Below are 17,011 nucleotides of genomic sequence, written 5' to 3'. Positions count from 1 at the left end.
TGTCAGCTATTTAAGTAATCAGTAGCTGATCAGCCATGCATCCTCACGGGGTTTTTAAATAATAATAAAAGACGCGGCGCTTTTACCCGCGCCGCAAACAAAAATACAAATAATAATAAATAGGGGCGGGACACTCCGCCACACATGCCCCCCCTTGTGCGCAGCACACATGGCCCCAACGGCCACCTCCCCCCTCAGTCTTAAAGTCCCGGAAGAGGGGGAAGCAAGTTACTTCTGGGGGGTGGCCATGGTGGAATCTCTGGCACCCCCCCATTCTTCGTGGCCGGCAGCTCCCTCTTCCGGGGCTCCCGCCACACTCTATCCTGCCGCGAAAGTGCGGCTGGGGGAGCTGGTCTCCTGACCTCTCCCCCCTTCTTCATGGCCGGCAGTTCCCCTCCGTGGGGCTCCGACCACATGATCTCCAGCCGCGAAAGTGCGGCTGGGGGAGCTGGTCTCCTGACCTCCCCCCCTTTCTTCATTTCTGGCAGCTCCCTTTCATGGAGCTCCGGCCATCGTGTAGCGACCCCAGGCGAAGCAGGATCCCTGGCGACCCCAGGTGAAGCCGGACCCTCGACGACCCCAGGCGAAGCAGGATCCCTGGCGACCCCAGGCAAAGCCGGACCCTCGACGACCCCAGGCGAAGCAGGATCCCTGGCGACCCCAGGCGACGGCAGCAGCAGCGGACCCTCGGAAGGCGACGGCAGCAGCAGCGGACCCTCGGAAGGCGACGGCAGCAGCAGCGGACCCTCGGAAGGCGACGGCAGCAGCAGCGGACCCTCGGAAGGCGACGGCAGCAGCAGCGGACCCTCGGAAGGCGACGGCAGCCGCAGCGGACCCTCGGAAGGCGACGGCAGCCGCAGCGGACCCTCGGAAGGCGACGACAGCCGCAGCGGACCCTCGGGAGGCGAACTCGGGAGGGGAGCCCCTGGCCATGGAGGCGGCAGCGGGAGCTCCACTTCTCCCTCGTACCCTGTGTCCTGTGGAGAACAAAAGGCAGCCCCAGGCAATGCAGAACAGCCATCCCCAGGCAATGGCGATGGTGGGAGGGGAAAGCAGTCCTCCCACAGCGGCTGAGACGGAACCAGCAGGTATTTACCCTCTGCTGGTGGAGCTGGGAGTGGCAAGCAGTCCTCCCACGGCGGCTGAGGCGGAACCAGCAGGCATTCACCCTCTGCTGGTGGAGGTGGGAGGGGCAAGCAGTCCTCCCACGACGGTGGATGTGGAATCAGCAGGCATTCACCCTCTGCTGGTGGAGGTGGCGGAGGCAGAGGCGATGGGGCGGATGCTGGCCACTCAGAGGGAGGCTGTGGCGGTGCTGGCTCCCTCTGCTGTGGCGGCTGGGCTGGTGTGTGCCGTGCTCCCTTCAGCAGCATAAATAGAGGCTGCTGGGGAACACCAGCATCCTGCCCTTCTCCCCCCCAGAAAAATTCAGGGGGTTGAGCCTGTAACTCCTCCCCTTCTGGCTCTTGGGACTGCAGCTTGGGTCCTAAGGCTGTGGAAGCGCAGACTTCCACCTCTTGGGCTATGGACGCACCGACTCCCCCCTCTTTGGGCTGTGGACGCACCGACTCCTCCCTCTTGGGCTGTGGACGCACCGACTCCTCCCTCTTGGGCTGTGGACGCACCGACTCCCCCCTCTTGGGCGTAGGACGTTCGGGCTCCTCCCACTCGGGCGTAGGACGTTCGGGCTCCTCCCACTCGGGCGTAGGACGTTCGGGCTCCTCCCACTCGGGCGTAGGACGTTCGGGCTCCTCCCACTCGGGCGTAGGACGTTCGGGCTCCTCCCACTCGGGCGTAGGACGTTCGGGCTCCTCCCACTCGGGCGTAGGAGGCGAAACCAGCAGGCATTCTCCCTCTGCTGGTGGAGACGGTAGCGATGGCTCCTCTCCCTCTGATGCTGGAGACGGTAGCGATGGCTCCTCTCCCTCTGATGCTGGAGATGGCAGCGATGGCTCCTCTCCCTCTGATGCTGGAGACGGTAGCGATGGCTCCTCTCCCTCTGATGCTGGAGACGGTAGCGATGGCTCCTCTCCCTCTGATGCTGGAGACGGCAGCGATGGCTCCTCTCCCTCTGGCGCTGGAGACGGCAGCGATGGCTCCTCTCCCTCTGGCGCTGGAGACGGCAGCGATGGCTCCTCTCCCTCTGGCGCTGGAGACGGCAGCGATGGCTCCTCTCCCTCTGGCGCTGGAGACGGCAGCGATGGCTCCTCTCCCTCTGGCGCTGGAGACGGCAGCGATGGCTCCTCTCCCTCTGCTGGTGGAGACGGTAGCGATGGCTCCTCTCCCTTTTGTGCTGGAGATGGCAGCAGCAGGGTCTCTCCCATATCCGCAGCCAGGTAGTTGAACACCATGGCTGCGATGTCTGGGAGGGAAGCTGGGTGGTGTTGCTGTTCCCAGGCCTCCCAGCGCTCCCCATCTCTTGCCCACAGGAGGTTGATCACTGCAGGGAGGGCTTCCTCATAATCCCTCCCCGGCTCCACCAGCCAGTCCCAGACTCCCTCAGAGGAGAGTGCATTCGTCCTCTTTGGAGGATGCAGGTCCTCCCTCACTGGACGCTCTGGCTCCTCTTTCTCCTGCCATGGAGGGGGTTGGTCGGGTGCTATGTGACCCACCTCCCCAACAGCGAAGCACCACTCCTCACCTTTCAAGCAGGTGGGGCAGACGTCCAGCATGGTTGAGCTACAGTGGGACCTGCGACCGGCCCCACGCTGCTGTAGCTGCTGCTTCCTCCGTCCGCTTCTTCCCATATTTTTTTTTTTTTTTTTTTTTTTTTCCCCAAAAACACACAAAAACACTTTGAAAAAAAAAAAAAACGAACAAAAAAACGAGCTTTTCTTTCCTGGTCCGGCTATTGGAGGCGTTTGTTTTGTCCCACGCAGGACACCATATGTGACAGTCTGGCTCGCAGTGGTGTGGTGGATGACGTCACGGACCAGGAAGTAACTGACTCCAAACAGTGGATGGGCGGGTGAAACTGAGTGCAAAAGCACTCAGCGTATTTAATAACAAACAAACAAAATATTTAAACAAAATACAAACAAAAGGGCACGAGGGCCAAACGAATAAATAAACAAACAAGTAAGTGCCGTGCTGGATAATCCAGCACGTATTAGCAATTGTTTTTTAAATATTATTCCTTCTCTCCGCTCCCCGTACTCTCTACTCCAACACCCCAACATCAAGTGCAGAGAGCTGCAGGTTTATATACTCTGGCCGAGGGATTAACTAGTTGGTAATTATCTTATTATCCCCCGGCCAGAGTCTGCACGCGTTTGGTAAGGATGCATGACTGTCAGCTATTTAAGTAATCAGTAGCTGATCAGCCATGCATCCTCACGGGGTTTTTAAATAATAATAAAAGACGCGGCGCTTTTACCCGCGCCGCAAACAAAAATACAAATAATAATAAATAGGGGCGGGACACTCCGCCACAGGGAGGTTTAAAAGGGTTTGTGTTCCAGTGGTGTTCAGGGAGGTTTAAAAGGGTTTGTGTTCCAGTGGTGTTCAGGGAGGTTTAAAAGGGTTTGTGTTCCAGTGGTGTTCAGGGAGGTTTAAAAGGGTTTGTGTTCCAGTGGTGTTCAGGGAGGTTTCAAGGGGGCCTCCAATGAGGTTGAGGTTGCCTTCCCAGGGGGTCCTTTTATGTGTCCTGTTATTGAGGAGCTGAGAACTTTTTATTTTATTCATTTCAATTGCACATTATAACAATGCCTTAACAGCAAGTATCAAAGTATAGAAACAGTTTACTTAATCCTAAAGTTCTGTAATGTGTCAAAGTTGTACTGAATTGTATTCTTTGATTTTCAGTTTGATATAGGATACGTTTAATTACAGTATTTCATTACCTTAACTGTAGGTGTTAAGTTTTACTGAATTGCATTAATTTAATGATTTGTAAAGCTGTGTCATTTTGTATGCTTAATGTGATATAATAGGTTACTAGCTATATATCATCAGTAGGTACTTGTGTATGTTAACTTTATTCTTAACGTTATTAAAGGTACAGTAATTGTTATTAATACCTGATTGATTATCCATACAAATTGATTATGCAAACTAGTATTGGTCCCAATTTGTTTGGACTCTCAACCCAGGTCTTTTAGGAGCACAGACTGACACAAAGGTAGAACACAGTGAATACAAAACCTAGCAGACTTCTACAAGAATAAAATAGGACCTTCTGCCACTTGGTGGTTAGAAAGGAGTGACCAAGAAGGCTATCACAAGTAGAATCCCAATTGCTGTCATTCAATTCAACCCTACAAGCCTCTTTAAAATTATATTTTTGGAATGGGTCAAAGACAAATCGGTCCTACAGCATCACTCTGTTTTAATAAAGTTGCTCATTATTTTTCCAAGTTTCTGCTCAAGTGTAAACAGTTCATGTTGCAAAGCGACAGTACTGAAGCAGCTTCTATACACGTTCAAAGCGAGTAATGAAGCAGCTTTTATACATGTGGCAAAGCGAGTACTGAAGCAGCTTCTATACATGTGGCAAAGCGAGTACTGAAGCAGCTTCTATACATTTTTAAAGCGAGTACTGAAGCAGCTTCTATACATGTGGCAAAGCGAGTACTGAAGCAGCTTCTATACATGTGGCAAAGCGAGTACTGAAGCAGCTTCTATACATGTTCAAAGCGAGTACTGAAGCAGCTTCTATACATGTTGCAAAACGAGTAGTGAAGCAGCTTCTATACATGTGGCAAAGTGAGTACTGAAGCAGCTTCTATACATGTGGCAAAGCGAGTACTGAAGCAGCTTCTATACATGTTCAAAGCGAGTACTGAAGCAGCTTCTATACATGTGGCAAAGCGAGTACTGAAGCAGCTTCTATACATGTGGCAAAGCGAGTACTGAAGCAGCTTCTATACATGTTGCAAAACGAGTAGTGAAGCAGCTTCAATACATGTGGCAAAGCGAGTACTGAAGCAGCTTCTATACATGTTCAAAGCGAGTACTGAAGCAGCTTCTATACATGTTTAAAGCGAGTACTGAAGCAGCTTCTATACATGTGGCAAAGCGAGTACTGAAGCAGCTTCTATACATGTTGCAAAACGAGTAGTGAAGCAGCTTCAATACATGTGGCAAAGCGAGTACTGAAGCAGCTTCTATACATGTGGCAAAGCGAGTACTGAAGCAGCTTCTATACATGTTCAAAGCGAGTACTGAAGCAGCTTCTATACATGTTCAAAGCGAGTACTGACGCAGCTTCTATACATGCCCTTGTATTAAACCCCTTCTACACTTTGTCAAATATCCTTTTATTGTTTGAGAGGGGATTATATTTCAAAATGTGGGAAGTGCATTTTGAGACTGTCCTCCCTTTTACAATTCTCAAAAGTATACAGTAAATGCTTTATTTTTGTGTTTCATCTTACATTTATATTTTGCTTGTAAATGTGGACCAGTGTCAATATGACTTGTTTTTCAGATTAAAAGTTTCCAGACTGTTTTCTTTCTTATTGTCAAATGGGATTATAGCATAGCTCCAAACAGGAGCTGCTGTCCAGGGTCTGTTCAGCTTGTTGTAAAAGGGACTGATTGAGATACTGTCTAGATGGAAAAGCTCATGAAAGGGACACTGCTTTATTCTATAATAGCATATCTGGGAAAGTTCTTGTTTTACAATATTTTATAGAAAATATAAGAAATACATTGCAGTGCGTGAAATTGTTTGAAACACTGCTGTCTGAGAAATGTTGAGATATTGAATGCACAGAAGAGAGGCTTTTTTTTGGTAATTTGACTCGGACAAACATTTCTTGCTCATGAGCAAATTTACACTACTTCCACTTTAAGTTATTGTTCTCAATAAGCAAACTAAAACGTACTTTTGAGTTTCGTACTAATGATAACACAAATGGTGCAAACTTTGCAGTTGAGAAAAAAAGCATGTCCTCCCCCAAACCCTTGGTGGGCTCATGAACAGAATGAACGTTTCAATCCATGTTGGAGAAGCTGGGAAGTGTAATGAATAATAATTAGATGTGGTCCTTTTTTGTTGAGATTTTTCTTTAATATAGGCTATCCCGAGACATGCAAAGATTGTGAAACAAAAGGGCTCTGAAATTGTCCTGAAATAGCCTGGCTGGACAGGGCACTGACCTTCCACTCTGGATCCTAGGATGTGAATGCAGCTCCAGTTACTGTTACCTCTTCTCTGCTGCGTCTGAGTGGGGTCTCCACCCTGTACCTTAGATTGCAGAAGCCTGCTTCACTAAATCAGCACCCAGACAAGCACCACCTCTTAGAGGAGAAGAATCATCTGTAGGAAATATATTACAAGCAAATGTTCCAGCTTGTGTGTCACTTGGAAATGGGGGTCTAGTGAGTCTAAATACTGTCACTGTTACACAATTAAAATAGGGCCCAAGGTATGGAAATCAATCATACTGAATGAATCTCTTTAGATCTACTATGTCAGTAAAAATATGAAAACCACCAGGGAGGACCCACTTTAATTATTTTAACACCAATGATCAATTGAATGTGCTGAACAAATACAGGCAATGATGGTGAATAAATCAGTAACTTAGAATGACGGGCTGTACTAGACAGGATTGTGTTAAACCTCAGTGCTGGACAGTTCTTGTGCTGCCTGCTGCTACTGAACTGGAGGTGATAGGGTTAAAGGTGCTGGGTATTGGTCCTTAGCACCCTCCATAATCCTTTTTAAACTATCATGGGTGCTATGAATATCTTGTCAGTAATTGGTGCCTTTTACTGTGGACAATTATAGCACTAACAGCTGTTTCTCTGGAATTCATATGAAAGTGTTGATCATTTCTCACCTGACCTCCAGTAGTTTGTGTCTTTTCAGAAGGTTTAATGTAATATGTACAGTATTCTCACGTACAATGTTAACGTCTCCTAGTCCTCAATGTACTCGAATGAGGTCGTGTAACGTGTCGTCCACCTAAATAAGATGTGTTCAGCAACAGTGATGGGGAAGTAAAAAGATCTCTGTGACTTCACCAGGGGTATGATAGTAGGTGACAGTGGCTTGGCACCCTCACAAGAGGTGTTGAGTAACATGTCCATCAGGACAGTCACCAGGGCCTCCCTGCAGAAAACCAGCACCAGAGAGCACAGCTTTGGGCTCAAGGAGTCATTACAGATGAAACCTATTGTGGCAAACTGCATTGTGTGCAATTGAGACCATCATCTGTTTTGTGTGTGTACTTTACCATGTATGCCATGCCCGGGTGACACCAGCATGAGTGTACTGACGCAGTCCCTGTCATTTATAAATATTATGTTTCCTCAAGCTGTTTAAACCAGTTGCACTATTCTGCAATTAAACATCAGCACCAGAGCCAGACATTTGCATGTAATTCATTATGACTTGTGTTGCTTTCATGTGCAGCACGTTACACAAGGAGTTCAGTATGCATGTAGATTTTGCCAAGACCACCAACCGCCCTGGGGGGGGGGGGGGGTTGGGATTCTAACTCTGATGGGTTTTCTTTCTTTCTGTGGTTGCTAATATAACTTTGGGTAAGTACAGTAAACATTGCCTAATGAAATAATCACTCTGTTGTGATCTGGTATTTGTGTGCTATCCGTTCATGTAATGAGTTCGGTCTCTCCATAGGGCATATCTGGATGTCAAAGAGCTGAAAAGTATTCTGAAGCTGGACGGCTCGACACATCTCAACATCTTCTTTGCCAACTCTTCTGATGAGGATCTGGCGGGGATGGCCACTTGGCCCTGGGATAAAGAGGCACGAACGCATTTAGGTACCGACTGTTGACTGTTGGGTTTATAAAGAGAAAAAACAAGCAATTGTACTTTTAACCCTGTACATCATGATGTTGTTCCATGGCAAGAAACATAAACAAGTATAACATGGTGAATGGATAATTACAAAAATGTGTTTATTTCAGGGTTCATTTCCTATTGTTCCACAATTCTAATACATTGGCACACATGTTTAAAATACACAAAGCTAACAAAACAACGCCAGTAAATCTCGATAGGGCAGCAGTATGGAGTAGTGGTTAGGGCTCTGGACTCTTGACCGGAGGGTTGTGGGTTCAATCCCCAGTGGGGGACACTGCTGTTGTACCCTTGAGCAAGGTTCTTTACCTAGATTGCTGTATAACTGTATAAATGGGTAATTGTATGTAAAATAATGTGATATCTGTATAATGTGAAATAATGTATAATGTGATATCTTGTAACAATTGTAAGTCGCCCTGGATAAGGGCGTCTGCTAAGAAATAAATAATAATAATAATAATATGTATTGCCATCACTTCACGCTTTCTCACGCTTTCCATTTTAAAAGACATACACATTGTCGTTAATGTGGATTCGATTTTTTACTGTTGTTTTTTTGAAAAGCAATTAAGGAACAGGAAAATGTGAGACCTATAAAATGACAGTAACTAATAATATTAGGTAAGCTCTGTTAGCTTTGTTTACTTCAATTGCTTTAACAGAAACAGGATTTTAAAGAGTTGGTTTTTAGTTTTTAGTTGGATTTCTTCTGCTCTCTTGTTTGTGGTGTTCATATTGTGTTGTAGTTCCGGGACCCTGTTCACTGTCCCTCTATTGCTTAGTTCAACCTGTAATTTGAACACATTTTGAATGCGTTTCCCTCTGCACACCGTATCCCATGTCTGTAGACCTTGCTACATGACTGCACCGGGGGTATTAACTGACCACTGTTTTAATGCAGGTGGCATTGTGCTGAACCCTTCCTTTTACGGGACCTTTGGCCACACCCACACGATGATACACGAGATTGGCCACAGCCTGGGTCTGTACCACGTGTTCCGGGGGATCTCGGAGATCGAGTCCTGCAACGACCCCTGTCTGGAGACCGAGCCCTCCCTGGAGACGGGGGACCTGTGTGCTGACACCAACCCCACCCCCAAGTTCAAGCACTGCCGGGACCCCGAGCCAGCCAACGACACCTGTGGACGCAGCCGCTTCAGCAACACGCCCTTCGACAACTTCATGAGCTACGCAGGTGATTAGCAGCGCTGGAAGCTACACGCTGAAGCACCCATTCCAGTAAAGCACAGTTACAGGCCAGGCACTTCAGTCTGTTGTACATATTCTTGCAATATCTTTTCCAACGTCATTTTAAAAATACAGATTTTCAGTAACATATTCCTTGTCATAAATCAGCTTTGAATGGCTGTTTTCATTTGACATTGGTTATTCTTCGGGTCTTCCCATCAAAATGTCTTCTGAATTCACAACATCAGCACTAAAATCCAACCTGTTCAATCGAAAGCATTTCATTGGTTCCTGACTCCTCTCCCAAAGTTCATCTGTTCTACCTGCTCGCTCCAGCACAGGTTCAGAGGGGCGGGAACAGGTTTATGAATGTGTGCAGGACAAGCCCAGTAAAATCACATCAGCTTTACAGACCCAGGCCCGGTTAGAGCGAAGATGCAAGATGTACAGGGGATGTAGCTCCAACTGCATGAATATTTATATTTGTACTCAAAATGTTCAGAAGACATTGTCACACAGAACATTTTATAACTCAGGCAGTTAAATCTGCTGTACGTCTTAATGTTGTTGGGTTGCTAGTGTGTAGAGTTCTCACTTATGGCTTTACTACTGGTTCTTATTCCACCTTAACCCTCCAAAATAATTGATTGATTTATTTCTTGCCCTTTATATGTCATGCATCACATCCAGGTGTCCTTTTAAAAGTTTCAAGCACCGCTGTGGCCTCAGTATAGCTCTGAGAATCACGACTAACCTCCAAGTACATCTGAACAAATCCACAGGGGACAGTTTTTGCAGGGGTGCTAGAGGCGTGCTTGCACTGTGCTGCACCAGATCAGTTTTTGCAGGGGTGCTAGGGGCGTGCTTGCACTGTGCTGCACCAGATCAGTTTTTGCAGGGGTGCTAGGAGCCAGTGCTTATATACTCTAAACTGATAGATGTTTTCACAGAGCTACAGAATAACCAAGAACTCCTGTTGTCGGGGAGACTCCAGGGATATTTAAACATGCACTTCATCACGTGCTAGTGGGCCCTCCCAGTGTAATGCTGTTTAAAAAAAAATGTATTGCATATTTTAAAATATGTACAGGGTCTAATTATGTTGTAATAGTGCAGTGTTTTGGGTGAGACTTCAAACAGAACGCTTAATGTAAAGAACGATTTACAGCAGGACCACCCTGAAAACAGTTCAGAGTTATCATTTAATAGGCATCCCGATGGGAGGACCCTACAGAGCCTTCCCTGAGAGGGCCATGGAGCCTGTCCTCCTGGCTTGCAGCATTGGCTGCCTTCCTCTTTTTTGTTTCTTTTCCTTTTGCTTGAGTTATTTACAGGTTTTTTCTTGTTGTTTTTTGCTCTGTAGTTGAACAAGGCCCTCTGGATCACATAATGTGTTTGTGGATACAGTGATGCTTCATAAACATGCATTCCTGTCACTTTAAAGACATCATGTTAGACTAGGTGATGGAGGCAATATTCTCTGGCCTTGCCTCCTCATCAGATCTGTGTCAGGTTCCATGATAAATGGGTGTGGTGCCTCAGTTTCTCCCCTCAGTTAGTATATAATCCAAATCACAACACCAACACCTCCACAGGTGTGCTTTGACTGTCTCCAGTGCCAGAGGGACACATACAAACCGATACAATTGTATCAGGCACAGTTGGTTGTACATTGTTCCTATTATTATTATTATTATTATTATTACACCGTGTAACTATTATTTATTTTTTTTTGGTTCCTGGGTAGTAAGTGTTATTTCCTAATTGCTTATGCCTCAAAAGTATAGAAAATGCCTATTATTCCCCACAAACTTTGCTTTTGTGACCAGGACAGTGATATTTTGAAATTTACCTATTTTCCAGAACATTCCAGATAGATTCAGTGCTGAGTAAACTTGGAGTAACTTCTAGAACTTTCCAGTAATATAAATAGTAGTATAAATACAGGGGCCTTAAGCCCACCAGTTCAGTTTAGTTCCAGCTGCCTAAGTGGAAACATATCTGCATTTTTCTGAGATGGCATCAAGGTCATAGGAGACTTAAAAATGGTGGCATTCCTGATGGGTCTCCAAGGCAGTTTTACCAAGTTTCCCTGCTATCTTTGCCTTTGGGACAGCAGGGACACCGAGGCGCACTACCACAGGCGGGACTGGCCACAGCGGACCGAGTTCTCTGTGGGGAGGAACAACGTCAAGTGGGAGCCACTGGTGGACCCCCGGAAGGTGCTGATGCCACCACTGCACATCAAATTGGGCCTTATGAAACAATTTGTCAGAGCTCTAGATAAGGAGTCGGCAGCCTTCAAGTACCTTCAAGACTTCTTCCCTAAGCTGTCTGAGGCAAAGGTCAAAGCCGGTGTCTTCGTCGGACCACAGATAAAGAAGATCCTGGAGTGCAATGAATTCCCCAAGAAGCTCACTAGTAAGGAGAAAGCGGCTTGGAACAGCTTTGTCGCAGTGGTTCGGGGCTTCCTGGGCAATCACAAGGCCGAAAACTATGTGGAGCTGGTTGAGACTCTGGTGAAGAACTACGGCACAATGGGCTGTAGGATGTCCCTCAAAGTCCATATCCTTGATGCTCATCTTGATAAATTCAAGGAGAACATGGGAGCGTACTCGGAGGAGCAAGGCGAGCACTTCCACCAGGATATACTGGACTTTGAACGCCGCTACCAAGGACAGTATAACGAGAACATGATGGGAGACTACATTTGGGGGCTGATTCGTGAAAGTGATTTACAGTATAATCGTAAATCTCGAAAAACTACTCACTTCTAAATCTTTTGTAGTCATTTTTGTATTACTTTAGTATAAATACATGTTAATTTGGATTCATATGTTGTTTTTTTCTGACTTTACGTGAACGAAAAGACACAAATTCGCCCGTTTTCTCATTGGAAATAGGTAAATTTCAAAATATCACTGTCCTGGTCACAAAAGCAAAGTTTGTGGGGAATAATAGCCATTTTCTATACTTTTGAGGCATAAACAATTAGAAAATAACACTTACTACCCAGGAACAAAAATTGTGTTACATAGTGTTATTAACATCTTAACTTGAGTAACTGGAATTATAATCCTGCACAGCAACATGGTCATCAAGATATCTTCACATCTGTCATGGACTGATGCCAGCTATAAGATTCCACTGGATAAAAAACCTGTTAACTGATTTTCTCAGGCGATTTTGCTGAGAATCCTAGCTTGTGTTGAACAGGGAAAGTGCACAAAGTTGCCTTTCAACTAGAGGTTTACGAAATAGATTCCATCTGGGTTTTCATTTGCTTGCACAAATGTACCAGTATTAGCTAGTTATTGAAGTCTCTGGGCATTCAGTCGACCGATTCATTTGGTGAACCTTATCATTTCCCACTTAGTTCAGCTCTTTCTTTGAACTGGGAGAGAGGGAAACGGCATGTTTCTTTGACCTGGGAGAGAGACAGGGAAACTGCATGTTTCTTTGACCTGGGAGAGAGACAGTGAAACGGCATGTTTCTTTGAGCTGGGAGAGAGACAGGGAAACGGCATGTTTCTTTGACCTGGGAGAGAGACAGGGAAACGGAATGTTTCTTTGACCTGGGAGAGAGACAGGGAAACGGCATGTTTCTTTGACCTGGGAGAGAGACAGGGAAACGGCATGTTTCTTTGACCTGGGAGAGAGACAGTGAAACGGCATGTTTCTTTGAGCTGGGAGAGAGACAGGGAAACTGAATGTTTCTTTGACCTGGGAGAGAGACAGTGAAACGGCAGGTTTCTTTGAGCTGGGAGAGAGTGAAATGGCATGTTTCTTTGACCTGGGAGAGAGACAGGGAAACGGCATGTTTCTTTGACCTGGGAGAGAGACAGTGAAACGGCATGTTTCTTTGAGCTGGGAGAGAGACAGTGAAACGGCATGTTTCTTTGAGCTGGGAGAGAGACAGGGAAACTGAATGTTTCTTTGAGCTGGGAGAGAGACAGTGAAGCGGAATGTTTCTTTGACCTGGGAGAGAGACAGGGAAACGGCATGTTTCTTTGACCTGGGAGAGAGACAGGGAAACGGCATGTTTCTTTGACCTGGGAGAGAGACAGGGAAACGGCATGTTTCTTTGACCTGGGAGAGAGACAGGGAAACGGAATGTTTCTTTGACCTGGGAGAGAGACAGTGAAGCGGAATGTTTCTTTCCAACACTGTTATTCTCTACCTACAAGAAGTGGTGATGGCTACCGGATTGCAACAAAGTCATGGCGTGACCCTCAGAGGTGTGCATGTTAAAATAATTTAGTAAAACTGGAAGAAAAAGAGTTAAGGCAAATATCCTTTTATGGTAAAATACACTCTAAAGACACCTGAAGTGTTTTCCCATCTGAATATAACTTCTTTTAGCATTACTCTAATTTGAAGTGTGTTCTAAGTAAAATAATTACTTGAAAATTACCAAACGTTATTAAGAAATACTTCAAATAATCGGCAAAGTGTGTACTGAAAAAAAAACACAGCTTAGTGATTTGATTACTAGCAGTATATTTCCTACAGTACTTTTTTATTTTGCTTCTTGCAGAATAATTTTTCTTAGTAAGTCTATGAACTCTTGTAAGAACTCTTGTAAGTAATCTTGTATTTCCTCCTAATGCTTTCAGGCTTGCTGTGGACGTGTCTCCTGTGGTGGGTTTTTTTTTTTTTTTTTTTTTTTTTTAAAAAGAGTCTCTATTTAGTCTTGTGTGAACTGATGGGTGCACTAATACTGTCATGGGTAATTACCCTCTCAATCTTTTCGTTCTGTTGTGTGTGTGGTTAAAGGGACTGCATACAGGCTGGCAGTAACACTGTAACCTATTCTCTTATTATCTTTCTTGTTTATGTTTTTCTTCTGTGTGTTGAAGATGATGACTGCACTGATTCCTTCACGCTCAATCAAGTCTCCAGAATGCACTGCTACTTGGATCTTATCTACCAATCTTGGCAGCCAGGCACAAAGCCCGCCCCCATCGCCATCGCTCCTCAAGTGGTGGACCAGACGGCAGAGGCGCTGACAGTCGAGTGGTTCCCTCCAATTGACGGGCAAGTCTATGACAGGTGAACAAGAGCAATGCTGGCTTTCTGACGCACGCATGCACACACACTGATACACGCACACGCACACACACACTGACACGCACGCACACACACACTGACACGCACGCACGCACGCACACGAACACACTGACACACACGCATGCACACTGACACGCACACACTGACACACATGCACGCATACTGACACACACGCACGCACACACACACTGACACACACACACACACACACACACACACACACACACACTGACACACACACTGACACACACATACACACAGAGCTAAGGGACATTCCATTCGGGATCCCAGCCAAAAAAATATAAATCAATAAATAAATCCTAGTTTTTAACAAGCCCACAACCGAATACATATCTTTTCATATTATGATATGCTTCTCATACGCAGAAGGTATCCCCCCCCACTACCTGGGTTAGAGAGCTAGCCTCTCACCTCTTTAATAAACCTCCTATAAAGGCTAGATAGTGTCCCTTTACTTTGTCCCCCCCCCCGTCCCCCCCCCCGTCCCCCCCCCCCCACACGCACAAAGCACTCCAGGGTCTTCCTGTACACACTGTACACTTACTGTACACTTACTAATCTATTGCTATGGTTCCCCCCAGCTCTGCATCAATGAACTATAGAGCTTTCACAGAGTGAGACTGTGGATTGGAAGCCATGATCTCTTGTATCCTAGTGGTTTGCTTTGACCTCAGAACACTCTTCTGAAGTCCCTGACATCTCTTCTGTAGTGTAGGAAAGCTGCACCCCCAGTTTCAGGTCAGATTCAGTTCAAAGGTGCCAGACAGCAGGTCTGACAGGCTTCTTAATAGAGATTTGGGAAGTGCTTTCATAGCCAGTACTCAAAAGTGATGAAACTGGCCATTCTAAAGGGCAGTATTCCACTGAATTTTGAAATAGCTGTTCACAGTGGTCCTGCACGACTACATTTTGTTTTCAACCCCCTGAATTTCTTGCTGTTTTATTTAATGTATCTAAGTTGATACCTTTTCTTTTGCTGGCTTCCTAGAGAAGTGGGATCAGCATGTGACAGATGCATGGAGGGTGGAGTTCTGATGCAGTACGCCTTCAACGCCTCATCTCCCAAGCCATGCGCCCCTTCTGGAAACTGGAGTCCCCGCCAAGCAGAAGGTAAGGGGCCCGCACAGGTGGGGTGACAGAGGCTTCATTTCTATTCTGTGTAGAAGCATTTGGAATCTGTTTGAAAGGAGTTGGCTGTAAAAGAACAGTGCCACAGGAATACAAATAAGAATCCCATTCAGCTGCAGTTTGAGCCACTCCAGACTTTACTACAGTATGGGCTTAATTAGACACACCTGAGCTTGCGACTTCGCCTTCATTAGTGAAACACCTTCATACAGTGTGCCTCCTGTGAGGACTGGCATCATTAACACGTACCTATCTGTTATCAACATTGTTGCATTTATTGCTGAACACATGTTCAAGTTGTAATTTTGTGCAGTTATTTCTCACTCCTTGAGTATTTAAGGGATTTCATCTTTTGGAGTCTGTTTAACGATTGAGGTTTGGGACATATATAGCAGGTTTAGATGTTTTGATTCCACTCTGCCTTGTACCACTATATACTGTAAAGCATGTATTCCTGGTTGCCTAGCGCTACACAGTGGTGAATATCCTCATTGAGTCAAACATGCCTGGACTTGTTCTGCCTTTCCTAGAAAACCTGAAGCCTTTTCATAATCTCTTGCCTCCCCTCTAACCCAATCGATGCCTAGGGTTACCAGACGCCCTGGTACAATTGGGATTGTCCCAGTTTTCAGCCTTCATTTTTTGTCCTGGTCGGAAACAGTAAAATTGTTAAATCGTCTCAATAATTATTATTATTATTTTTTTTAAGTAAAAACTTCAGCAGTGTGCTCAGCAATTAAAAGCAATTTCTGTGGCTGGGTCAGCCATTGAAATATGAAGTAAACAATCATATGGATTATTGGTTATCAGTAGCTGATCTATAGCTTTTTTTGCACATTTAACATGTTTTGATTAGATAACAATAGAGAGAAAACCAATGAGTTGTTATGATTTGCATTAAATACATCCGATGTTTAATTTTTTCATTCTGATTGTGATATTATATACTGTTATTTTAAAGGCTTCAGCGTTGCTACGGCATTAATGGATTGAAGAAAGAAAGACATTTTCACTCTGGAAATCTGGTAACCCTATCGATGCCCTGGTTTCCATCTTACATTTCCACATATTCTACAAAGAGAAGCTGAAGCTGGGATACAGGTCTCTGCGTTCTTTGGGTCCCTGGTCTGTGACATCTGCTTAAGCAGGAGCGTGGCTGCGTGTGGCTGTTTCATTGCCCAGAAACAAGACGCATTCTTTAGGAATTAGTAGCATATATTTGATATTAAATATCAAAAACAACTTACCGTGTAAATAGAAGGATCACTAAGGACTAATTCCATGAAAAGTAGAAACTATTCTACATGCAGAATAATTTGGCAGCAGTGTACAATTCCTTTGAATGTCTCATTTCTGAATGCACTCCTGCTCACAATTGCAGGCTAATGGTGGGTGTGTTTCACAGCTTTGGGATTGTAGGCAATACATGAACGATTTTAACATTTTTCCTGTTGTTGATTTACTAGGGAGGGTGTATTGGAGGGATGATCCCTGGCTCATAAATTTACCCCGAGTAAAGAGAATGATCAGTAGTAGTTTCAGATGGGGAATTGTGGATATAGTGAGAAAGAGAAGCCAGCGCTTTCTAATTGATTTTTGACTGAAACCCAGGGTTTGTCCAAATCAAGGTGACATAAAAGAAAGAGGAGATCATCAGGTGTAAAACAATTCTGTCAATTTACCTTTTGAAAATGCAAATAAAAAGAGGATTTTGGCAATCCATTTAACTCTATTTTGAATAGAAATAAAACCATTCTAACTGTATAATACTAACAACATACAAAGTCATAGCAGTTAATGCATTGTTTCAAGCAGTGTATCGCT

At 45.3% G+C, this 17,011-nt stretch overlaps 1 protein-coding gene across 3 annotated transcripts in view; it reads left to right on the top strand.

Annotated features, from left to right (window-relative positions):
* The window catches only part of LOC117973974 (pappalysin-1-like), a 202,280-nt gene that overhangs the window by 36,947 nt on the left and 148,322 nt on the right, over positions 1-17,011 (top strand). For 2 of the 3 annotated variants that reach the window (XM_058987187.1, XM_058987185.1), the window contains exons 3-6: positions 7,592-7,737; positions 8,682-8,975; positions 13,828-14,020; positions 15,048-15,169. In XM_058987187.1, the coding sequence (XP_058843170.1) occupies positions 7,592-7,737; positions 8,682-8,975; positions 13,828-14,020; positions 15,048-15,169 (755 nt within the window). The remainder of the gene's footprint in view (positions 1-7,591; positions 7,738-8,681; positions 8,976-13,827; positions 14,021-15,047; positions 15,170-17,011) is intronic. The other variant, XM_058987186.1, reaches the window with a different exon arrangement.

This window comes from Acipenser ruthenus, chromosome 15 (assembly GCF_902713425.1).
Source record: "Acipenser ruthenus chromosome 15, fAciRut3.2 maternal haplotype, whole genome shotgun sequence".
In the NCBI taxonomy this organism is placed as follows: domain Eukaryota; kingdom Metazoa; phylum Chordata; class Actinopteri; order Acipenseriformes; family Acipenseridae; genus Acipenser; species Acipenser ruthenus.
This window is presented reverse-complemented; position numbering and strand designations above follow the sequence as displayed.